The sequence below is a fragment of the Perognathus longimembris genome, chromosome 19 (genome assembly GCF_023159225.1).
Source record: "Perognathus longimembris pacificus isolate PPM17 chromosome 19, ASM2315922v1, whole genome shotgun sequence".
In the NCBI taxonomy this organism is placed as follows: domain Eukaryota; kingdom Metazoa; phylum Chordata; class Mammalia; order Rodentia; family Heteromyidae; genus Perognathus; species Perognathus longimembris.
In genome coordinates this window covers 40,897,270-40,922,403 of record NC_063179.1, presented here as the reverse complement: position 1 = coordinate 40,922,403, position 25,134 = coordinate 40,897,270, and the positions used below count along the sequence as shown (strand labels likewise).

Genomic DNA, 25,134 nt, shown 5'->3' with positions numbered 1-25,134 from the left:
CAGCACCACTTCCAGCTATATGTGCTGCTGAGGAATCGAACCCAGGGCTTCATGCAAGCTAAGCAAGCACTCTACCGCTAAGCCACATCCCCAGCCCCACCAATATCTTTTTAATCTCTTGGTTGATTTATTACAGGTGACTGTAATCTTGATACTTTTTGGTATGTAGTATTTTCATGAGTAGGCATTATTGCAATCTGAGAAAGTTACAAAACGAATGTGAAATCAATATTCTCATCAGTTTATGTCTGTTATAATTTGAGGTGCACTGAAGTGTCCTCACCTGGTTTGCTTTGCTTACGTGTAATACTTTGGTTAGGTTTAATTCTACACACCTTCTGTGGTTTGGGCCTCTCTATAAGCTTTGTGCTAGCTGCATTCGGGGCTGCTGGTCTTTGGGAGAGGGGAGTCCACCAGAAGTCCTCCGGCTCTCCAATAAAGACTCGTAATTTGGCCTTTTAAGCAGTGGCTTCTGTTTCTCTCGACTGAAGGTCCTCGCAGATTGCTCAGCACGGACTCATTTTGCTGTGTCTTTAAGCACAAATGCAAACAGGCAGGCTGATGGATGCGCTTACTAGGAAGATGACACTGAAATTGGCCCAAGAGCAATCAGCCAGCCACAGACCCTGAGCTAGTTCTGCCCAAATGACTTCTTCGTGTTGAGCAGCCACTGGGAAGTTTCTGTCCAGGCCCAGTAGGTCTACACTGCCCAGCCGGTGTCTGTTCAGAGAGGACAGTGTGGCTCAGGGCTGTGGTTTCAAACAGGGTGAAGCAAGGCCAGAGCAGGAGATTCCCTGTTGATGCTTCTATCACTTTATTTTGGTGCCAGTCGTGAAACCTTTCCCATTCATGTCTTTATCTTTTCCGTTTAAAAGTAAACATACTTTAGTCTCCCATTCCTACTCCTCTCCCCGTGCTTCGGTTCCTATTGCTCCCCTCTTCCCTAGGGGCTCACAATATAGCCCAACCGGGCCTCGAACTCATGATGCTCCTCCTTCAGCCATCCAAGAGCTGGGGTTACAGGCAGGCACCATGCCTGGCTTGCTTTCTCTTAGTTCTATAATTTTTTTAGTGACAGTCCCTGTTAAAAAGTTGTGTAAATTATGTGTAGTAAGTTGTGAAACACTGGAAACGATTCTTTCAGAAAACACTACATAGAAAACAGGATTTAAACTCTAATGATATAATCAGTGACAAGCTGAACATATTTACAAATGAAGTTTATTTTTTAATTTAAAAAAGCATTAATTGTTTAAATAAAAATAACATTAAAATATTTTCTACATATAGTTACAGAGGATGGTACAGCTCGCAAGAGGTAAGTTTGAAAAGATGAACATGATGTATTCACGGTCGTCTACCAAGATGGAAGAGTTAGAGGAATGGAGGTGTGCGTGTGAACAGGTTCACTTTAGTCAACCACTTTTATGGACGGAACATTTGCCAGAGACTGGGTGTGGGCTGATCTGCTTCCGAGAGACCGGGACGCTGCGGCGCCTTCGGGATGGATGGTCCGTGGGTATTTTGCGGCAGCTGCTTGAGAAATAGTTTGCTGAAAAGAGAAGAGTTGCTTTAATAATCCCCGACGATTCTATTTATCGAGTATCTTATCATCCGCATTAAGCATCCAGTGGGTACAAGTAGTGGATGGGGTGAGGCCTTTGTCCAGAGTGAACACATACCCTGCAAGCTGTGTTCCACACCCACAAGGACTACCGAGCCACAAAGAGAGCGAGGGAGGTGCCCCCCCCCCCACCGCGGGGACTCGCCCACCCCTCCCGTGCGCCCTCACAATGTGGCATGAAGTTCCGGGAGACACTGGGAAGCCCCGAGGATCCAGTCTTGATTTCAAACCCGAGTCGCAGAGGCCTCATAGTTTTGCCTAGTTCTGCTTCATTATACACAGTTATTGTAACGGAATTTCTTTTAATGCCAGAAATATACGGACAATTGTACTGATAAAAGGGGAAGAAGGTAAAAAACCCAAAACAACAACAACAACAACAAAACCCAGGAGCAAAAGTAAAAAGTAGAACAAGTTTTCTTCTAATCACCTCTCTGCTACCCAAGCAGCTGGTTCACGGCTAGTTTTGGTTCTAAACATTATATATTCTACCATGTTGGCCACCAGTATACGGAGTTCTTTTTTTTTTTTTTTTAATAGAGGAAGAAACATTTCTGAAAGCAATTGCTTAACCGAGAGAGAAAAAAAGACATGGCCTGGTAAATGTAGAATATGAAGACAGGAAGAGGAGGCAAAAGAAGTGGCAGACATTACGGATTTTTATCTTTCCCCCACGTCTTTGAAGGCTTTCCTTAGTGTACAAACTCTTAGGAAAAAGACCGGACGATGCTTCGCGTGGACTCACCACTGTGACGGGGTGATGTTTCTCCACCACGACGGAGCTCATGGGAGGAGAAACTCCCATGATCGCCAAACTGCTGCTAACTCTATTCTTTGGAGCAAAATCGCTTCTCCCCGTGATCCGGGCTGTAATTGTTTTCGAAGCTTTCTGCTGTGCTGAAGTGACCACTCTTGGCACATACTACAGAACAAATAAACAAATATCTAGTTGGTAGGAAACCCATGGCAAATCTCGGTTGCTTTCAAAGAAAACACACAGCACAGGGCACCGGCGGCTCAGGAGGCTGAGATCTGAGGGTGAGGATTAGACGCAGTCTGGGCGGGTAAGTCCGTGAGACTCTTATCTCCAATGAACCACCAGAAAACTGCAAGTGGAGCTGTGGCTCAAGTGGGAGATCACTAGCTTTGAGCAAAAAACTCAGGGGGCAGTGGCTAGGCCCTGGACTTAAGTTCTAGGACACACACACACACCCCACTTAAAAATGAAGTTTGATGAGACAAAATGAAAATCCAAACCCCAAATACTCCAAACTTCCCCTCTAACCATATGCCAACTATTTTAGGAGTTTCTAGAAACGTTTCTGTTGATGCTGATTCACAGGACGTTGCAAAGACTATGCCCTCCTGTGTACTCCTTTTCCTGAAACCAGCAAGCTGGCACTCATGTAATGCCTGTGGATAGACTTAGGTCATTTTACCACATGTAGATTTTTGTAACTAACCATGCAAATCAAGACACAGACTGTTTCATCACCACAAAGAGGTTCAACACATCACCATTTCTAGTCTCCTCATCTCTCCTTTCTTCACAACAACTACCAGTTTTATGAGCTCTTTGATCCAAAAGCAAAATTAATATTACCAATGTCATATATGCTTTTGTGTCTTGCCTTTTCCCTCAGTTTATTAGAAAATTATTTTCATGGGCTGGGAATATGGCCTAGTGGTAGAGTACTCGCCTCGTATACATGAAGCCCTGGGTTTGATTCCCCAGCACCACATATATAGAAAAGACCGGAAGTGGCGCTGTGGCTCAAGTGGTAGAGTGCTAGCCTTGAGCAAAAAGAAGCCAGGGACAGTGCTCAGGCCCTGAGTTCAAGCCCCAGGACTGGCAAAAAAGCAAGAAAACTATTTTCATGCAGTACTACAGAAACAGAATTTTTCAGGAGATGCTTCTATAATGACTTGTATTTCTTACTACATTTCCTATTACACAGAATATATTTTGCAAAGTAAGATTTGTTTTCATTTTGAGATACAGCATTTACTGCTTTCAGTGTGCACTGTGGGGTGATGTTCAAGAATAACTCTATTTACACGAGGAGTAATGGGTATGCGTATTGGTTTTCCACTGTCGAATTTGTGGTTCTTAGTGATGCTCCATGTCTTCCTTTCAATTTGTCTGCTATCCAGGATTAGGATATTTGATTTTTTTTTTTTTTTTTTTTGTGCCAGTCCTGGGGCTTGGACTCTTTCCTGGCTTCTCTTTGCTCAAGGCTAGCACTCTGCCACTTGAGCCACAGCGCCCCTTTTGGCATTTTCTGTATATGTGGTGCTGGGGAATTGAACCCAGGGCTTCATGTATATATAGGAGGCAAGTGCTCTTTGCCACTAGGCCATATCCCCAGCTCCTGCTTTGAATTTTTAATAGCTCCAAAGCCAGGCACGGTGGTGCTTGTTTGTAGCTTTTGTAATTTCAGCATTGAAATTTAAGAAGCCAACAGAGGAGAACTGTGAGCACAAGCTCAGCCTGGGCTACACAGGAAAAGCCTGAACCCAAACAGAAAACCTCAGCAGAAAGCGGATGCTTCTACCTGTCATCCTAGCTACTCGGGAGGCTGAACTGAGAGTCACGGTTTGAAGCCAGCATGGCAGGAAAGTTCGTGAGGCTCTTACCTTGAATTAACCAACAGAATAAAAACAAAGCCAGAAGTGGAGTGGTGGCTCAAGTGGTAGGGTACTGGCCTTGGTCAAAAAGCTCAGGGACAGTGCCCAAGCCCTGAGGTCAAGCCCCACGATGAACACATAGATAAATACACACACCAAAACCCTACCACTCCAAAAACAGGCAAACCAACCCAAAACAAACAGGGGTGAGTGCTTGTCTACTATGAACTAGGATGTGGCTTTGATTCCCTGCTCTGAAAAACAAAAAACTTTTTAATACTTTCTGATGAATAATAATTGCAAATACTTATTCAATAATGTAAACATTTTCCCTATTTTACTTCATTTCAGCTTTTTCAATGCACATATTTAAAAAAATTACTGTAGTTATTAATCTTGTCATCAATGTTTTCTTATTTCCATAATTGAGCCAAAATAGCTTGCATTGGACAGCTGAGGTCATTAGAGTCTTCTGATGTACTTATTTTTGGTTTAATTTATGCAAACACCTGAAACTGCACTGTGTAATAGTGACCCGAATGTATTTCTTCTCTCAACCGTCTTTCCAAAATCCTTTACTAAACATTGATTTAGCCTGTGTGGTTCTCTACCACTTCTGTACTCAGCTCTAGATGGTAGAAACTGTCTACTGAAATCCTAACGGGAGTGCGCTCCAGAAGACACAGCTCTGGGAATGGAAAGGGCAGAACACTGATGGTTTGCAATATGGTGTATGGGCTACTCAAGAGAAAAGGATAGCATCTGAAGTTCGATCAGCATAATAATGCATTAACCCTGAGGAAACAGCATTCAGTGTGGGTTGCAATTCCCTGGAGTTGGAAAGAATCCATCACATTTCACAGAAAACTAAGCAAAGGCTAAAGTGATTGATGCTAGGAACAAAAAAATTATACTAAAAAGGAAATGTGGTCATGGTATACATTCATGGCTTAGCTTTGTTTACACAGTCATCACAAATGCATATTTAATCTAAAGTTGGAATATCTACATCTAAATATTTAAATACCAGGAGGACGGGGTGGGAAGAAAAGGAATAAGGCAAATCCTTTTATCTAGTCAGCAGATAATGTTAGAAATTCGCAAATGCAGGGATAATGCATGAGCACACTATTTAGAAGAAAATGATTAAGTACAAGAAATAGCCAAGAGAGCTTACAAAGAAAAATTCAGAGAAGTGTTTCTGACTATAATTCTTATGGTAGTTATTTGGCTTTTAATGCTATGAACTTTTATGGATCTTATGAATTTGAGATGTTTTGCATGCTTCTAACTTTAGAGAAACATTTTTATTCTAGTGCGTGCGTGTGTGTGTGTGTGTGTGTGTGTGTGTGTGTGTGTGTTTGTGTGCGCGCGCTGATCCTAGGGCTTGAACTCGGGGCCTGGGCACTGTCCCTGAGCTTTTCTTACTCAAGGCTAGTGCTCTACACTTGAGCCACAGCTCCACTTCTGGCTTTTTTGGTAGTGAACTGGAGATACGTGTCTCACTGATTTTCCTGCCTGGGCTGGCTTTGAATAGTGATCCTCAAATCTCAGCCTTCGGAGTAGCAAGGATTATGGCATGAGCCACTGACACCAGGCTTCTAGTGTTTTAAATTATAAAAGGAAGGTGCAAATTTTTTTAAATAAGCCAATGGAGTTTTTTTTGATACTAAAGATTAAATCCATAGCATCTCATGTGCTAAGTAAGCATGCATTCTACCACTGAGCTATATTCTTGATTCTTAATAAAAATTTCTTTTGAAAGTGGATAGGAAAGTTTACTAGGAAAGAAGTAAGGCAAAGAAAGAGAGCATGTGGCATAGCATGCACTTTGATAAGAACATTCTTTGGGGGGATGAGGTGAGGGTCCTTGGCAAGGCACTGTATTGTACAGTATTTATGAGACCCTGGGTTTGATCCTAGCACTGGGAAAGAAAAATAAACTGCTAAAAATCTAAAACAGTATAATGGAGCCTGCTTCCTCACGCTTGAGGGTTCAAACACCCCATCTGCTCGCAGCTTTTCTCACCGTGAGGCTGGGGGGAAGGAATATGTGAACATCTAGAGCAGTGTAGACTGAGAAGAGTTGTGAGACAAACACCACAAAGGCAAACTGCCCCCAGCACCACTGAGAGCTGCTGGGAGGCCTTCGTCAAGATGGAGACACACGCAGCAGGGAGGAGGGCTCTACTGACTCGCGGAGTTAGACAGTTGGCACAGAAGGCCTCCATGTCTACCAAGAGTTGCTCATTTTCAACCAATTCATCACTTGTTCAGTAATATTTACATAATGTGACTGACCTTGTGGAAAGTGGTGAAAAAGAACTGTTTTAAAAACACACACAGGACGTTTTAGAAAGAATATTTAAAGGTTATTAGAGGATTATAGGGTAAGAGATTAGAAAATATTGCTGTTAATTTAAGTGGAGGAAAAACCCTGGAAGAACTCTATAAACAGCATTCAAAGTTTCATTAGTTCATGCTGTATTTTACAGAAGCCGACTTTGGAAAACTTAGAAAATACACAATAGTGTGGATCAGATTAAAAAGATGGCTTACTTACAAGCAGTACTGTATACTAATTACCTTGCAAATTCATACTTATGTTTAAGATGAAATAATAAGGCATGCACATATCATTAAAAAGAAAACCATTCCCTGCTTTAACACACTTGAGTAAATGACCACTGTTGGGCCCCAAGCATGGCAGAGAAGACTGAATTTATCTGCTTAGCTGGTTTATAAGAATGTTATGAATGAAAATTTTGGCACCTAAAGTCATATCAGCGTAACAAAAACTGAAAGGAATAAGAAAAAAGGGGAATATTTTAACACCTAACATTTATATCTTAATATTTGACAGGGAGACATTCAGGTTAGTGGGTAGGAGTACAGGCCTCTGAAGTCGGGTGGTCAAAGTCTGAATTCCAGCTCTAAAGAGTTATTGTCTCTGAGGTTCAATTTTCTCATTTATAAAATGGGAAATGCAGCATCAACTATCTAGTGATATGTTATCCCTTTCATTACAATGAAGAGGAAAACTAGAACAGAAATCTTATTAGATAGTTCTAAAATCTTTTTCCTCAATTATTCAGGCTGGATTTAGAAAGATAATAGTACCACCTATTGTTCAAGCTAGTGAGCTGCAATATAAACTGTCTAACCTGTATTTGGAAAACTGCTTTTCACCATGACATTCTGACACTTCCTTTAAGACACAGGAAGTGTGCAGAAGAGAAAAAAGTTTTATAAATGAAGAAGTTATTTTATAGAATACTAACCCTCCTTTCTCTAGTTTCCTATCTGCTTTTGGAAAGACTGGAAAAAGTTCTGAATGTGCACATAGGAAGAAACCTTGGTGATTGAAATGAAGAAAAGACAACCAGGGTTTGATTGATTGGTTTTATATTAAGTTAACCAAATAATGAACTTTTTCCTATCTTTGTTTTTATGGTTCTTTTAAAAATAAGAACACATATTTAAAGTGAACCTGAGTGTTTTAATCATATAAGGAGGGGGAAAAAGCTAGCATAAGACTTAGAGAAAGATTTACTTGTGATTCTCCCTGGTTCTTTGCAAGGAGTAGAAGCTACAGTGCGGGTTGCACATGTGTGTGTTCCTGCACGTACCCATGTGTATATTCATGAATGGATGCATGGATGTTATGTGTTGGGGGACAAATACGAAGGGATGTCTTTTTTGGCCAGTCCTGGGCCTTGGACTCAGGGCCTGAGCACTGTCCCTGGCTTCTTTTTGCTCAAGGCTAGCACTCTGCCACTGAGCCACAGCACCACTTCTGGCCTTTACTATATATGTGGTGCTGAGGAATCGAACCCAGGGCTTCGTGTATACAAGGCAAGCACTCTCCCACTAGGCCGTATTCCCAGCCTCAGGAAGGGATGTCTTAACAGTACTGTTTCTCATGTTTCAAAGACTTTAAAATTATCTTAGTCAAACTGTTTCAAAAAGTTGGCAATAAAAAGGGTGGCAAGCAAAGTTACACATTTCCGCCCCCCCCCGCCACCCTGTGTATGTTCAAGTTTATCCATAAATGCAGAAATGGTGGTAGAGTCATATTTTTATGCGAGAGTCTGAAAAATATAGCTCTCTCTGCGTTATCTGCATATGTAACATGAATGGAAAAAATAGGAAATTTAAATAAACTCTCATCATGTTTATGTAAATGAGATCATCCATATAGGATCAGATTTTAAAATGTAAAATCATGGAAAATAAACACAGCTGAAGATATATTAGGGTTGATATATCTCCACACACTCTCCCCGCTTTGTTGGGCAGTCCTTGGTTTGAACTCAGGACCCTATGCTGGCGAGGCAGGCGGTCTACCACTGAGCCACCTTGCCCTTTGTGCATGGGGTATTTTTGAGATAAATCCTGCTTCTTGCTTAAGAGTGTGCGTGGGTAACAATGTACCTGATTTACACTTTCTGCCTTTGCTGGGACAATAGGCACTGCCTCTTTCTATTGAGATGCAATTTTACAAACTTTTCTTCCTGGCCTGGAATCCTAATCCTAATCTCAGCCTCCTTTGCTGCTCAGGGCCCCAGGATCGGTTGACAAGTTCCCTAAACTTTCTGCTTAGGTTGGCCTGGAACCATGACCTTCCCGTTCTCATCTTTCCAGGTAGCTAGGAGATGGTGTGAGCCACAAGTACCAGGCTTTCACATTTATCTTAACAGTCAAGTAAGTAATGGGTTTATAGCTATCTTATCTATATCGTATCATTTATATTCCTAGCCATCCATCTATCTCACATCAGCCAATAGCAAACATGGTTAGTAGTAGACCGGAGCGCATTTTTCTTCAAAATTGGTTTTTCCAAAGGCAGTCATTGAATAAGGTAGAAGAGTACTGCTACCTAAAGAGAAGCGATTATCTGGTTGGCTCACCGCTGCTCCCTTCACCAGAGCAATGGTGCTCGGAGAGCCGGAGCCCCTCCTCCTGTCTTCTTTCCTTCCTATCAGTACTTGGAAGCTGGGGAAGAGGAGACAGAACTATCTCAAGAATTTATAAATGGGGGCTGGGGATATAGCCTAGTGGCAAGAGTGCCTGCCTCGGATACACGAGGCCCTAGGTTCGATTCCCCAGCACCACATATGCAGAAAACGGCCAGAAGCGGCGCTGTGGCTCAAGTGGCAGAGTGCTAGCCTTGAGCGGGAAGAAGCCAGGGACAGTGCTCAGGCCCTGAGTCCAAGGCCCAGGACTGGCCAAAAAAAAAAAAGAATTTATAAATGATTACATGCCTTTGTGCCAGATTCACATGAAAAGAGGGAGGAGGCCCACGGATGCCTTATTTATACATACTTGCACTGTATTTCAAATTGTTAACTTTCTATCTTAAAAAAAAAACCTGACTTAGGGCTGGGGATATGCCTAGTGGCCCTGGGTTTGATTCCCCAGCACCACATATACAGAAAACGGCCAGAAGCGGCGCTGTGGCTCAAGTGGCAGAGTGCTAGCCTTGAGCAAAAAGAAGCCAGGGACAGTGCTCAGGCCCTGAGTCCAAGCCCCAGGACTGGCCAAAAAAACAAAAACCAAAAAAACCTGACTTATTTAGTGACTTTAAAAAGAGGTGGTGCAGAGGAATGGAACCCAGGGCCTCCTGCATGTTAGGCGAGCCCTCCACCACTAGGCCCCATTCCCAGCCCTCACGGTCCATCTTTTAAAAGCTCCACACAGAGGTGAGTCTGACAAGCTTAGTTACCCCCTGTGTGTATTTCTTTCCTCCTGGGAAACTTTTTTTTTTTTTTTTTTTTTGAAGAAAATAGGTTTAATGGGAGGAGGAAGAGGGTCAGATCATGGTAATTTCGCCTCTACCACATTATCCCGAACATACTCCATCCGCACTCAGTACTGTCCTCTAGGTACTTCTCTCTAATGGAAGCTCAGTGACTCCAGAAAAAAAAATACAAAACTGTTCTTTTCTTTATTTCAAACAGAAATTAAATCTTAGAACCTAGTCCAAGCTGGGTACCAGTGGCTACTCAGGAGGCTGAGATGTGGAGGATCTATGTCTGAGGACTGGAGGTATGGTTCGAGTGGTACAGCACCAGCCTCAATAAGCAGGAGGCGGTGAGTTTAGACCTCAGTGCTGTCCAAATAAATACAAAATAAAATCAGGTAAGAAAATAAAATAGATAATCGGGATGGAACCACTAGAGTGACTAGTGATGCCTCTGTGTACAGGAAAAGGGAAAGCTGTTAACTGGATAGAAAAATAAACACGCATTGGTCTTCAAAGCCCTAGAAAAATGTACGTTACTTCGTCCAAAATCAAGAAAAAGCAACTCTTTCTAACATTAAGTCTATTTTCTTGACTAGTTCTTTTAAAATATAAAATGAAAAAAAAACCTCACCCTTTCCCCCCCTTTTTTAAAGTTATCATTGTTCTTTGGGGTTACTTTTCAATTCCAAACATGCCGTTGGCAGGGCTGGGACGCAGCAGGTGCTGGCCGCCTTTTCGGGGACCCTGTTTTGGGCCCCTTCCCCCCAATCTCCCCCACCAAAGGCCACCACGACACAACATCGCATCCTTTTCCGAGGGCAGCGCCCGCACCGACGGTACTCACCATGTCTTCCTGGGCAGCCGGGGCCCCGGAGCCCGCGCTGAGCACCGAGGCGGGCCCCGGCCCGGGCCCCGAGGAGGCGGACGCGGCTCCGGCCGAGGTCACGGACGCGGCGGCCGAGGGGAGGACGGAGGCGCTGGCCGGGGGGCCCTCCGCGTGCCCGGGGCGCTCTCTGCCCGGCACACCGGGGCCCCCCTCTTCCCTTCTGCTGCTTGTGAAGTCGAGCCCTGGGGAGCAGACATTCATTCCGTTACCGGGGTTTCTAGGGCCGGGACACAATGGCCAGCACGGAGACCCACGGAATGGACCCATCTGCCACTTGGTTCTAGCTGCTGCTCAACGAGTACCGAGTCCTAACCGCCAGAGGCTGTGGACCAGTCCTTCACCAGGTGAAGGGCAATGAGCGATCTGCTCTACCATAAAAGAGAACAATGAACCATGCGCCCGGCGGAAGTTCCGCTAAGGAGCTGCCCTAACCTCACTGCTGCTGTGGAAACACGGGCGACCACACGGGACTTAGGGATTCATGTGCGGCGGCTGCATTTCATGCAACTAACCTGGTCCATCGGCCTGGGATTTCCAGCTTTACAACGGTGTCCCCGTCTCACCTTCATTTCCATCTTCATTTTCACATTGTTTCTCTTTCCCACTTAAAACTCTGGGCTCTGACCTAGGTCTTAAACTACCTGCGTATACTTCCCCAGAGGAAATGGGTGAGTGTAATACATCCAGGCCGAGTTTTAACATGCTTGTGATGGAAAGTGACAAGGACTATCTCTAGGTGGGTGGCATTAGGAGATGTCAATCAGTACCAAGGACAAGGGTGACAGGCACATGACCAGCTCTTGCCATTGTGGGCCGATTTATAAAGTTTCTTTTAATTAGGTAACTGTTACATTTAATCATTCTTGCTTTAACTGTGGTTCATTTTGTCTCAGCTGTAAAGTGTTTTTATCTACTCTGTGTAATGTTGTTTGAACAACTGGCAATACTAATTTTAAAGCCATTTTTGGGTCCTGTTTTTGCTATCATAAAGCCCTAACTTACACTCTATAGACTTGGGCGACTGAGGGAGGGTGTGCGTGAGTGGGAGAGGCCTGGTCTCAAATGCGTGAGGCCTGGGTTCATCACTAGCACTTGAGAAGGAAAAGAAAAACTAGGGTGACTACACACTGCAAGATACACTGCACACCACAGGCTACAAAGAACCAGCACAAATTAAAAAAAAAAGAAAAATCAAACATTTATTTTAATCTACAAGACATATATTAGAGCAACCCTGCATTAGTAAAAAGTGCATTATAAAGGGGAACTGGGGGAAAGGAAGGTATGATTATTGTTCAAAAAAGAAATGTACTCATTACCTGGCTTATGAAATGGTAACCCCGCCGTACACCTTAATAATAACAGTAACATTATATTTTAAAAGAAGTGCATTATAGCTGGGTGCTGGTGGCTCACCTGTAATTACACCTGTAATCCTAATTACTTAGGGAGGCTGAGATCCAAGGCCAAAGGTTCAAAGCCAGCCTGGGAAGGAAAGTATGTGAGACTCTGATCTCTAATTAACCACCCCACAAGGTTGCTCAGCAAAAAAAGAAGGCTGGAAGTGGAGTGGCAGATCAAGTGGTAGAGTGCCAGCCTTGAGCTAAAACAACCCTCAGGGACAGTGCCCAGGCCCTGAGTTCAAGCCTGGCACAAATACGCGCAAAACATGGTTTATAAAAATAATTTAATATTTTAATGTCAGAAAAGAGAACAGAAGCAAATTTTCTTACAAATTTAGGAAATAAAAAATAGCCGATAGCAAATGTGGTACATTTACACAATGGAATTTTATGCCTCTATCAGAAAGAATGACATTGTTCCATTTGTAAGGAAATGGAAGGACTTGGAAAAAGTTATACTAAGTGAAGTGAGCCAGACCCAAAGAAACATGGACTCTATGGCCTCCCTTATTGGGAATAATTAGTACAGGTTTAGGCAAGCCATAGCAGAGCATCACAAGGCCCAATAGCTATACCCTTAGAAACACATAAGATGATGCTAATTGAAATGAACTCTATGTTATGGAAACAAGTGATATATCACAGTTGTAACCACTTTCAACGTCCTATGTGTATGTGTAGTTTCTATTATAGATAATGTTTTGTATCACCTTCCTATGTTTGTACCTACACTATCTCTGTAATCTTATCTGAGTATATTGGAAACCGTGTTTACTGGTATTGGAAGTAGGAAATTCAAAGGGAATACCAAATTCGAGAGACACAGGGTAAAAAAAGAGAAATAACTACAAAAGAAATACTTGCAAAACTGTTTGGTGTAAGTGAACTGAACACCAGGGGGGAGGAGGGAAAGGGGGGGAGGGAGGGGGGCATGAGGGACAAGGCAACAAACAGTACAAGAAATGTATCCAATGCCCAATGTATGATACTGTAACCTCTCTGTACGTCAGTTTGATAATAAAAATTTGAGAAAAAAAAAATAGCCGATAGCAAGATGTGATTAAAACTCAAGTATCTCCAAGCATATCCAGCATTAGGTTACAGGGAGTTTTTGCCTTCTGTAGCTCCACTGACACTATTGCTAGTGTGAGTTTTACTATTCCTGTCATCTATGCCTCTCATTGCTCTGGTAAAAATGCCCAAGTCTACTCCAAACAGCTGGTGACAGAGCAAAAGTCCAGGAACAAAATAAATCATGTAATTACCAGAACATACTTTCTTTCCTGCAGAGGCACACTGGTATTTGGATTCAAATTTCAAGATGATAAATTTGTTAAGGTGGTAAACACTCTGTTCCTTAAGTTGAGAAACCGTTTTCTTGTAAATGAATGTAAGAAGCTCTGATAAGAATTCTTCACATGTGTACCTACCATGTAACAGTTTAACCACAAATGATCTAATTCTCATGGTATATTTAAAGCTGGATATAATACCACTGAGCTAAAAATAAAAAGTTCTGATAAGACACATTGTTACAGAATAGTAGTACTCTAGACCCTACCCATCAATTGAAATCAATTTCTCCTTTGAAAACAGAGTCTTCCATGAATTACTAACCTGAGTCATTTTTGTTTTGAAACATAGTCATGGCTTCAAGATTTAATGCACACACCCCTCTCATGAAAGCTTTCTTCATGGAGTCTTCAAAGTGCTCTTTTTCTTGTTGCAATCTTTGAATTTCAGTTTTTGAATTTTCCAAAGCTCCAGATAACTAAAATCAGGAGAAATATGTATATATACACATATATATTTGAAATATAGAGAATATGACTGTTAAAAATTACAAATTGTGAGCTGGGAATATGGCCTAGTGGCAAGAGTGCTTGCCTTGTACACATGAAGATCTGGGTTCGATTCCCCAGCACCACATATACAGAAAATGGCCAGAAGTGGCGCTGTGGCTCAAGTGGCAGAGTGCTAGCCTTGAGCAAAAAGAAGCCAGGGACAGTGCTCAGGCCCTGAGTTCAAGGCCCAGGACTGGCCAAAACAAAACCAAAACCAAAAAAACCCCAAAATTACAAATTGTGAGGTTACTTTTATATGAAACAAAAGAACAATTTTTGCCAACGACCTCCCAAGCTGTTAAGTATCTTACATCTTATGTCTCCAATCAACCACTTTCTTTTTCTTTTTTGTGGGTCATGGAACTTGAACTCAGGGCCCAGGCACTGTCTCTGAGCCCTTTTGCGCAAGGCTAGTGCTCTATCACTTTGAGCCACAGTGCCCCTTCCCCAACCATTTTCATTCCCACAAATTCAAGATTCACACAAGTGGAATTTCATAGCAGTCCCACTGAAGACTGCTGTTGTGTATTCGGCATGCAAAACAGATGTCATTTTTTATTAAAAAGCTTTTATGTACTTTTGCATAAGCCACAGACAGCCCTTCTCCCTTCAGGGTAAACATAATTAAATGCCTATAAAATGAATAGAATTAGAAAAAATAAACTATTTACAGAAGCCTAAAGGGACTGTATTTTTTCACGCTACTTTATATTGTCTATTTGCATTATGAAATTTACTTTTAGTATTAAGAATTTAGTGCTGCAGTGATGAACTTTTTTAATATTTGACTGCATTCTTTAGAATGCTATCATATCGTTTTGAGTCCCAAATGCTTTCCCAAGAAAACAATGTTAATTTTACTATTAAAAGTCAAAGGAAGGCTGGGCACTGGTGGCCCATGCCTATAATCCTATCTACTCAGGAGGCTGAGATCTGAGGACTGTGGTTCAAAGCTAGCCTGGGCAGATTGTAGAGCTGTGGCTCAAGTGGTGGAACACTACTAGCCTTGAGCAAAAAAGCTCAAGTATAGCACCTGGGCCTCGAGTTCAAGCCCCAGGACTGGCACAGAAGAAAAGGAAAGTAATTTCAACTTATGCTCTATCAAACTTAAGAACATAGTTTATTAAATATGAGGAGAACCATTTTTACTTGAATTTTTCTTCTTAGCTATTTAAAGAGTAAAAAAAAAAAGGCTAATGATAAACTAATAGTGAGAGTACTCTTCTTGTTTTGAAAGAAAGGGAAAATAGAAAAAAAAGTTTACCATGGCAATTTTGTTTTCATAATCATTTGAAATCTGGACACAAACTTCTTCGGCTCTTGCTTGACAAGCTCGTTCTACCACCTCTTTCCACTGCCTCTGTACTACGGAACGCCAGCCCTTCCAGACTTTCTTCAGCAAGGTTCGCTGGAAGTACTGATCAGCTAGCTTGCCTTCATAAACCTAAAAGACAGGAGCACAGCGGTAATGGCAAATACATCACTAACACATTCACCAGCACATTTATACTGGTAAATGCACTAATAACAGTATGTAAGTTATTGTTTAATTTGTGCAGTCATATCACTCTTGACTCACACAAGTCACAAGTGACTTGTTGGGTCCACACAGTAGAAAGGAAAAGCCAGTCTGATTTCAGGGCCTGGGCTCCTACTCATCACATCTTGGCTTGTCACAGCCAATTAAGACAGGGGAAACGCCAACATCCAAGCCAAAACCCAAATGGAAGAAAGGACCTTTCAGTAACTGCAAGCACCTGGAGGCATGAAGGTGGTGGCTTCAGATGACTGTTTTCCCTTCAGCTTAATCACGACCATCACAAACAAAGTCAGTTTAACTCACACCCCTTTCTATGATACACACTGCCAAATGTGACACAGTGACCCAAATAGGGTCACCATTTTATCAGGATTCTTATGAAGACATAGTTCCAATTCCCATTTTTCCTAAATTTGGAGAACTAGCTCAAAAGTGATGGTATCTCAAGTATTCTATCCAACATTTTTCTTTTTTTCAAATCCTGGGACTTGAACTCAGATTCCTGTACCACTTGAGCTACACCTCTAGCCTTTATTCTAGCCAATATTTAAACTAAATATTTTACTCATTATGGGCCATCTGACAAGTAACTTTGAAACTACGGGAAAATCAGCCAAGAGCTGGTGGCTGAGGCCTAGGACTCAGGAGATTGAGATCTGAGGTCCAAAGCCTGTGCAGGCAGACAAGTCCACCTCCAGTTAACCAGCAAAGAAGCTGGGCTGGAGGTGTGGCTTAACTGGTATCATGCCAGCTGACTGAAAAACAGGAGAGTGCAAAGCCCTGAGTTCAAACCCTAAGACTGGCAAAAAGGTATTTGTAATGATGTTAGGGATTAATATGGAATTTGATCTATTGCAGTTAATAAAACAAAAACCACTAGAAAACATTCCTTTTTTTTTTCTTGCAAGTTCAGCACTGTTTCTGAACTTTGCTCAAAGTTAGTGCTCTACCACTTAAGACACAGATCCACTTCTGGCTTTTTGGTGGTTTATTGGAGATGAGTCTCATAAACATTCTCTCCCAGGCTGGCTTCAAACTGAGATCATCAGATTTCAGCTGCCTGAGTAGCTAGGATTTCAGGTTGAGCCACCAGCACCTGGCAGGAAGTATGCTGAAAACAATTCTATGACAATAATAGTAATTAGTATTTAAACTAAACTCTTAATGCAGAGATATCACTCCAGGGCTCACATGAATAAATACGAAAAACTAGTACATTCCTTATAGCATGGGTTTCTGTATTTTGGCTTCCATGGCATATACATAATCTTATACTTCATCTTTTAAGTTTTAAATTTATCATAGTTACTTAATCTATACAGCACAAGTGGCTAAAGATCAGATTCACATTAGTGAAAAATCACTACAAAATGTCTTTGGAAAGTAACCAAAACAGCTTCTTAAAGATCTGTATCCTCATGAAAGACACAAGCATGAATCACTATAAACAAACCAGTGTGCTTACTACAAAGTAGAAGACATTTTCATCATTTTTCATTTACAACCTCAAGACGCAGATTTTTCTAAAACACCTGAAAATTGAACTGTGCTAACTGTATGCAAGAAAAGTAAAGGCATATGTTTTTAACTAAAAAAAAAATACTGGCCTCAAGACTAAGAAATATACTCCTACAAGTCTGAGGATGAAATGGTCCATTGCTCAAGAGGAAATACTTATTAGTTTTCTGGTGGTTAATTGGGGATAAGAGTCTCATGGACATTCCTGCCCAGGCTAGCTTTGAACTGTGATCCTTAGATCTCAGCCTCCTGAGAAGCTAGGATTACAGGTGTAAGCCACCAGCACCTGGCTCCAGTTCCCCCCCCCCCCCCCCCCCCCCCCCCAGTCCTGGGCCTTGGACTCAGGGCCTGAGCACTGTCCCTGGCTTCCTTTTTGCTCAAGGCTAGCACTCTGCCACTTGAGCCACAGCGCCACTTCTGGCCGTTTTCTGTATATGTGGTGCTGGGGAATTGAACCCAGGGCCTCAAGTATATGAGGCAAGCTCTCTTGCCACTAGGCCATATCCCCATCCCTACCTAGTTCTTATTTAATGAAAATATAGGATGTTCAGGTCTAAACTTTTTTTTTTTTTTTTTGAGATGGAGTCTTGCTATGTTTCCCAGGCTTGCTACAAACTGCTGGAATCCTCCTGTCTCAGCCTCCTGAGTAGCTGAGACTATTGGGAATGTTACAGTATGTCTGGCCAGGTATTTTAGAAGTAGAAATAATACAGGAAGCATATTTAATATTATAAATTCATTTGCCATGTAAGCATATCTGAAGTTAAATCTGTTTAATGAAGTGCTGTTATCTATTATTACAGCAGTTATAAGTTACCACAATCTTTACTAAACCACTCTAAAGCAGTAAGTAGCACATGATAATATATGACATATTATAAGAATATGAATTATACTTATGATACTGTGTCTATAAATCAGAGAGATAATTTCTTCTAAATTATATTACAATAGATACGAGCAATATTAAGTCATAAGTACATTTTAACTTGTTAGAAAACAAGTCTTTTTGAACTTAGGTGTTTGATTTCCATTAGTGGCCTTGTTTTATTCACTTACGTCCTGTCTGCTTTTGACATGGCTAATTCTCCAGTGGAAGAAGGTCCTCATCAGCTCGATCTTTTCCTTTTGCTTGCCTAAGGCTTGAGACAAGCTGGAAATCACCTGCAAAGAGCAAGCAACACAGTTATTGTGACAGTGCAATAATAGCAGCTGGTAAAGTGATTTTCCCACATGAAAAAAAAGCTCAAGAGAATAGCTATGGATTCCAGTATACTCATACAATTAATTAGCCTTATCATTTTTTTTTGTAGTCCACATTAGCCTTGAACTTGAGAACTTCCTGCCTCTGCCTGTGTAGTGCTGGAATTATAGGTATAAAAAGCCTTATTACTGTTATTAACAGCAAAAAATCTAGACCTGGGGGGCATGACTCAAGTAGTAGAATTCCAGCCATAAGTGCAAAAGCTGAACAAGCGTATGAGGCCCTAGATTCGAGACCCAGTATTAGCATAAAAATCCAAAACAAAAATATTAAAAATGCCTCCCACATGAATACACTAAATATCAATGAAACGAGGAAAATGATACCTTCATTGTACATGTGCCTTGCTAATCACCAATGAAGTTTATGTCTGAGAATGAACACAGTTATTGACATAACTAATGAAAAACTGTACATGTATAGTAATTAACTGTTATATATACAGAAGGTATTCAGTAAACTTGTAAGCAGGCCAGGTTCTAACTCTATCTAGCCCCTACCACTACCTTGGATATAGAAGTTTCTCAGCAATTTATTGATTTTTCTGGTCTCAACAAAGTTATGAAAGCAAACAACAGGTATATTTTGATGTTCTTCCCTATGGCAATATTCTCTTATTAAAGATACATCTTATAAAATATATATTTTATAAAAATGTCTTATAAAATACATATCTAAAAATGGCTAGATTAAATAAAAAGGTAGTTTGCCAGGCAACAATGGCTCATGTATTATATACTCGGGAGGCTGAGATATAATGATCAAGTTTCCAAGTCAGCCTAGGCAGAAAAGTCCATGAGACTCTACCTCCAGTTAACCATCATAAAAGCTGGACTAAGCTGGTTGCTCAAACCTGTCATCCTAGGTATGCAGGAGGCTTTGATTTGAGGATCATGGTTCAAAGTCAGCCTGGATGAGGAAGTATACGAGACTCTTATCTCTAATTAACCACCAGAAAAACTGGAAGTGGAGCTGTGGTTCAAGTGGTAGAGTGTCAGCCTTGAGTGAAGGAGCTAAAGCACCCAAGCCCTCAGTTCAAACCCCAGTATCAGCATCAGGGGGGGAAATACCAAACAAAGGTGTTGCTCAAGGGGTAGATTGCCAGCTGCTGGTCTGAGTCAGGGTCTTGCCATGTATGCCAGGCTGGCCTAGAACTCATGATCCTTCTACCTCTGCCTCTGGAATTCTGGGATTAAAGGCATGTCCCACTACATCATCCCTGTCCTTTGTTAGAAGAGCAAAGGGTACCTATTCTATCAAATAGATTGTATTTTATAGGCTGTACGGTGACAGAGGGCTGTTATTTTACTCACTTTCATGAACTCAAGTTATGACCTGTGTACCCTTTTGTGTGATACTTCAAAATATTAAAATATTTAAAAACCTTAGATCAGAGTTTTGAAGGTAGTAGAGAAAATATTAGTGTTCCCCGTTTCAAAAATGAAATGTAAAAGGTTCAATTAATATCATACCCTCTAAAATCAAAATAATGTATATGAAAGAGTGCACCATCATCATGTAGCTCCTTAGAATACCTGACCCTATTTCTGCAGGCAATAGCTGAGAGGTCTTCCAGAGGCCCTCTTCTTTGCAAGCCCTCTTACTTATAACCCATAAATGGCTGGAGGCTCAGTAGGGCACAGACCTGAACTCAACCCTCACGTTAGAAGCTAACAGAAAGTGAAATATAAGATGCTTTCTGCATTGATCTTCACCAATGAATGAGGACATATCACAGTCAGGATATAAGAGGCTTAAAGTGTCCACTCCAGGGAGGGTTTAAAAGTGGGGAATGTGTTTTTTCAGTGTTCTATTAAGGAGGTTAAGATAAAAAGAAGAGGAGGAAAAATCAAGTTCTACATTTAGGGGAGACTCTTAAAACACTAAGAATTCTATAACTAGAAGTGAAGAAAATGACCCTATACTGGCATGTCTGATGAGAAGAACCAATCTTATGGCTGTGTACTGATTTTTCCCTCAGCTTCTCAAGTGCCTTGCTCTTCAACTCTTGTGTAAACTAAGTAATCATTTGTTCTCGGAATGTATTTTCTAGCAAGGCATTTTCTGAATGTCAATGAAAAGTAGATATAACAAAACAGAAGACCTCATCTTTTCTTCCAATGGAAACCTCAAAGGCTTTCTGCAGCTCCTTTAATTCAATGATCTGGCTGGACAGCTGGTTTATATGTGCTGCGTGCTTTTCCCTCTCTTTCTTCATTTCCATTCTGTGCCAGTCAATAAAATTAAGTCTCCATTTACTTAGTTCAGAGATAATGTTTGTCTGAAAGAGAAATACATCGACACTTAGTTTGTTCCTTGATATTTCTTCTTAAACCTAAACTGAAGAAAAAAACCACATCAAGCAGTCAACGTGAGAGCTACTAAAATAATTATATTACAAAAAAGATGATGCATGCAACAGCCACGCTCTTCTCAGTCACTACAGGAGGGGCACTGGTTGTCATTAAAAAAAATCAGTACTGATATTCTGAGAAGTCTCAGAAAGGGTAATGCATGCTCTGCTGCCAAACTTAATCTACTTGACTACTCACAAAATTTATTTTAAAATTTTATGTATTATTTTAAGAATCCATCTTCTCCCTACCCCTTACAACTCCTGTCCATGTACCCTCTGAAATAAAACCCTAGTTAACTTGTGAGTATTTAACATTTAACTACACTTGCTGAGTTTCTAGCCAATAGAAATCTATTGAGTACATGGGCTTGAAAATGTAATAGTACAGCAGGTAATTAAGTATACTTTGAAAACCAAAAACCAAATAACATTTTTAGGCTCCCTCAAGGAAATCCCTTTGTTTATTCAAGGACTTAACAGTCCAAATTAAGATAGGACAGGTGAAAAAGACAGGAGGACCAGGCCAGGCTGAGCGTCAGGACTGGGAATTTATCCTGATGGAGGTGGCTATGGAAACCATGGACCCTGGAGCTCCTTCTCCAAACCACCTACCACAATGGCCACCTTAGGACAAGTTGCTCTTTTCACCTTTATCATGGGAACAGTTCAAATGTTATATGTGTAAAATATACATCCAGTTATGTATATATGACATACATATACATAAATAATTTTTTTACATACATACATACACACATACACACATGAATGTGTGTATGTGTGTTTGTGTGTGTGTGTGTGTATAAGTCTTGATATGTTTAACTGAACTGAGAGAAGAATTTGAATGTCTGACAGAGTAGGAAATGTAGCTGGGACTTGGTAGCTCACATCTGTAGCTCTAGCTACTGAGGAGGCTAAAATCCAGGGACCATGGTTTGAAACTAGTATAGGGCAGGAAACTCTGTGAGACTCTTATTTCTAATGAACCAGCAAAAAGCCAGAAGTGTAATTATGTGGCTCAAAAGCTAAGGGGTAGAGCCCAGGCCTTGAATTCAAGACCCAATACCAACACGTGTGCGTGCGCACACACGTACACACATACGCCCGCGCGCACACACATACACACAAAGTATGAAACATATTATAAAGGGAGAAGAGTAAAATATATGTTGACTTTTTATAGAATTAAACATTCTAAATGTAGAAATGTTACAGAAATGTGTTCTATGTATGCTGATACTGTTTCCCCAAACTATATGTTTCTGCAACGCTAATATTTTCGTGTGTGTGTGTGTGTGTGTGTGTCAGTACTGGGGCTTGAACTAAGGGTACTGTCCTGAACTTTCTCACTCAAAATTAGTGCTCTACTACTTGACCCACAGTTCCACTTCGCGCTTTATTTTTTGCCAGTCCTAAGGCTTGAACCCAGGGTCTGGGTGCTGTCCTTGAGCTTCTTTGTGCTCAAATCTAGTGTTCTAACACTTGAGCCACAGTGCCACTTCAGGCTTTTTCTGAGTAGTTTATTGGAGATAAGAACCTCAGGGACTTTTCTGCCTGGGCAGGCTTTGAACTTCAATCCTCAGATCTCAGACTTTTGAGTAGGGAGGATTACAGGTGTGAGGAGTCTTGAACTCCTAAACCCAAGTGATCCTTAATATAAAGGATCCTTGGAGTGACCTACTGATATGAAGCTATAGTTTAATATGCACCAAGATGACTCCTATGCATTTTAAAGCCTGAGAAGTGCTGGGTGCTGGTGGCTCATGCCTATACACCTAGCTGCTCAGGGGTAGTTAGGATCACACGTGTGAGCCACCAGTGCCTAGCTGGCCTTTTTTTGATGGTCAACTAGAGATAAGAGTAAGCCTCCTGAGTAGCCAAAATTACAGGTGTGAGCCACTAGTACCTGACTAAATATGCAGTGATAAGATTAGATACTTCTGTTTCTTAGCATTTTTGTTTTGTTTTGTTTTGGGATGGAGTACTCTTTTACTGATGCTTGTCTTGAACTCCTGGACCCAAGTGACCCTTAATATAAAGGATCCTTGAAATGACCTAATGATATGAAGCTATAGTTTAATATGAAACCAGATGATTCATATGTATATTAAAGATTGAGAAGTACCAGACACTGGTGGCTCATGCTTGTAATCCTAGCTACTCAGAAGACTGGGATCTACTCAGGTGGCTGACATCTGAGGATGTGGTTCAAAGCCAGCCCAGGCAGGAAAACCTGAGAAACTCTATCTCCAATTAACCACCAGAAAACCAGAAGTGGTGCTGTGGCTCAAAGTGGCAGGAGCACTAGCCTTGAACAGGTCTGAAGTGCAAGCCCCACAACCAGCAAGGAAAAAAAAAAAGATTGAGAAGCACACAGACTGAGATCTGGACTAAACTCAGGGAAATAATGTTTTTAAAAAGATTTTTAAAAAAGCATAGTCAGCAAATCAACAATTAAGCTATCACAATGCATAGTAAACAACTTTAAATATACAACTTCAACAACCTTAAGACCTGAACTCCAAAGATCAAGTACATTCTCCATTTTATGAAGGTTTTCATCAGAAACAAGACGATCTCCCACAAAGACTTGGTGGGTTTCTGTTTGTGTAGAATTAGTGTCTGGAGAGGAAGAGTCATCTAAAAGATGTGAACTGAAAAAGTCCATGACTGGGTGAGGTTTCCTTGGTGACAACAGTGGTGGTGATCCTACAATAAAAGAACAGTTGTGTGAGAAAGACAAATATAGCAAACACAGCACTCTTTCGTTCCTGTGGAATCTAGACCTTAAAAAAAGGAACCAGGGCTGGGGATATGGCCTAGTGGTAGAGTGCTTGCCTTGTATACATGAAGCCCTGGGTTCGATTCCTCAGCACCACATATATAGAAAAGGCCAGAAGTGCTGCTGTGGTTCAAGTGGTAGAGTGCTAGCCTTGAGCAAAAAGAAGCCAGGGACAGTGCTCAAGCCCTGAGTCCAAGCCCCAAGACTGACAAAAACAAAAACAAAAGAACGAGGGCTGGGATTTTGGCCTAGCAGTAGAGGGCTTGCCTCATATACATGAAGCCCTGGGTTCAATTCCTCAGCACCACATATATAGAAAAAGCTAGAAGTGGCGCTGTGAATCAAGTGGTAGAGTGCTAGCCTTGAGCAAAAAGAAGCCAGGGACAGACTGGCAAAAAAAAAAAAAAAAGAATGACATGAGCATAAAATGCAGAGGATTCTTTTGAGGGAGAGAAGCCATGGACAGTAAAAGAACAGGGTGAAATAAAATTGATCAAAGTACTTCATATGCAAACAGGATAAGAACCCCATTGAAAGCTGTTTAAAGAAGGTGAGGGAAGGGGAGATAAGAGAAAGCAAAAGAGGGATAATTTTGATCAAAGTACATTATATGCATATATAAAAATATCATAATAAATCACCATTGTACAATTAACATATGCTTGGGCTGGGAATATGGCCTAGTGGCAAGATGGCTTGCCTCGTATACATGAAGCCCTGGGTTTGATTCTCCAGCACCACATATACAGAGAATGGCCAGAAGTGGCGCTGTGGCTCAAGTGGCAGAGTGCTTAGCTTTGAGCAAAAAGAAGCCAGGGATAGTGCTCAGGTCTTGAGTTCAAAGCCCAGGACTGGCAAAAAAACCCCACAAAAACAACAACAATTAACATATACTAATTTTGAAAAGGGAGAAGGACCAGAGCCTGGTGCTCTTCATTTGGCTTTGTCTCCTCAAGTTTGGTGCTCTACCATGTGAACTGTATCTTAACTTCCAGCTTTTCCCTGGTAAATTTGAGATAAGAGATGTACTGACTTTTTTGTCCAGGATGGCTTTGAACCTTGATACTCAGACCTCAGCCTCCTGAGTGGCTAGGATTACAGAGGTGAACCACTAGCACTCAGACTTTATTTTCAGTTCAGTATTGTTCCTGATTCGGGACTGACTGGGATGAAGTACACTCTCCACTACCTCTAAAACGGCTGACTTCTATCCTAAGTAAGGATTCTTTATATATCTAGGTCTAGCTTGAGCTGTATTATCATAGTAACACTTTCTATATTCCTGTAATAAAAATGTTAAAAGAATGAGCTTTTACATAACACAAGCTACCCTAAGAAGTAGGTATTATAATCTCTGTTTTAATGACAAGAAAACTGAAGCACAGAGAGGGTTGAAAAAATTGAGCAAAGCCAGAGTGGTTGTATACAGGTTATTATTTTATGTTTAACATCAGGATGGGTCTTAATACGGCTAGATTCAACAATATAAACAGGGGCTAGCCAAGTCATAACAACAGCCCAGATACTCTTCAATGAATGAATG

At 41.3% G+C, this 25,134-nt stretch overlaps 1 protein-coding gene across 2 annotated transcripts in view; it reads right to left on the bottom strand.

The window, feature by feature from the left end:
• The window catches only part of Poc5 (POC5 centriolar protein), a 60,493-nt gene that overhangs the window by 22,601 nt on the left and 12,758 nt on the right, over positions 1–25,134 (bottom strand). For both annotated transcript variants that reach the window (XM_048368287.1, XM_048368286.1), the window contains exons 5-12: positions 23,316–23,518; positions 20,558–20,734; positions 18,249–18,353; positions 15,396–15,575; positions 13,905–14,058; positions 10,843–11,066; positions 2,370–2,546; positions 626–1,552 (exon numbers count right to left, since the gene is read on the bottom strand). In XM_048368287.1, the coding sequence (XP_048224244.1) occupies positions 1,412–1,552; positions 2,370–2,546; positions 10,843–11,066; positions 13,905–14,058; positions 15,396–15,575; positions 18,249–18,353; positions 20,558–20,734; positions 23,316–23,518 (1,361 nt within the window). In that variant the 3' untranslated portion in view covers positions 626–1,411. The remainder of the gene's footprint in view (positions 1–625; positions 1,553–2,369; positions 2,547–10,842; positions 11,067–13,904; positions 14,059–15,395; positions 15,576–18,248; positions 18,354–20,557; positions 20,735–23,315; positions 23,519–25,134) is intronic.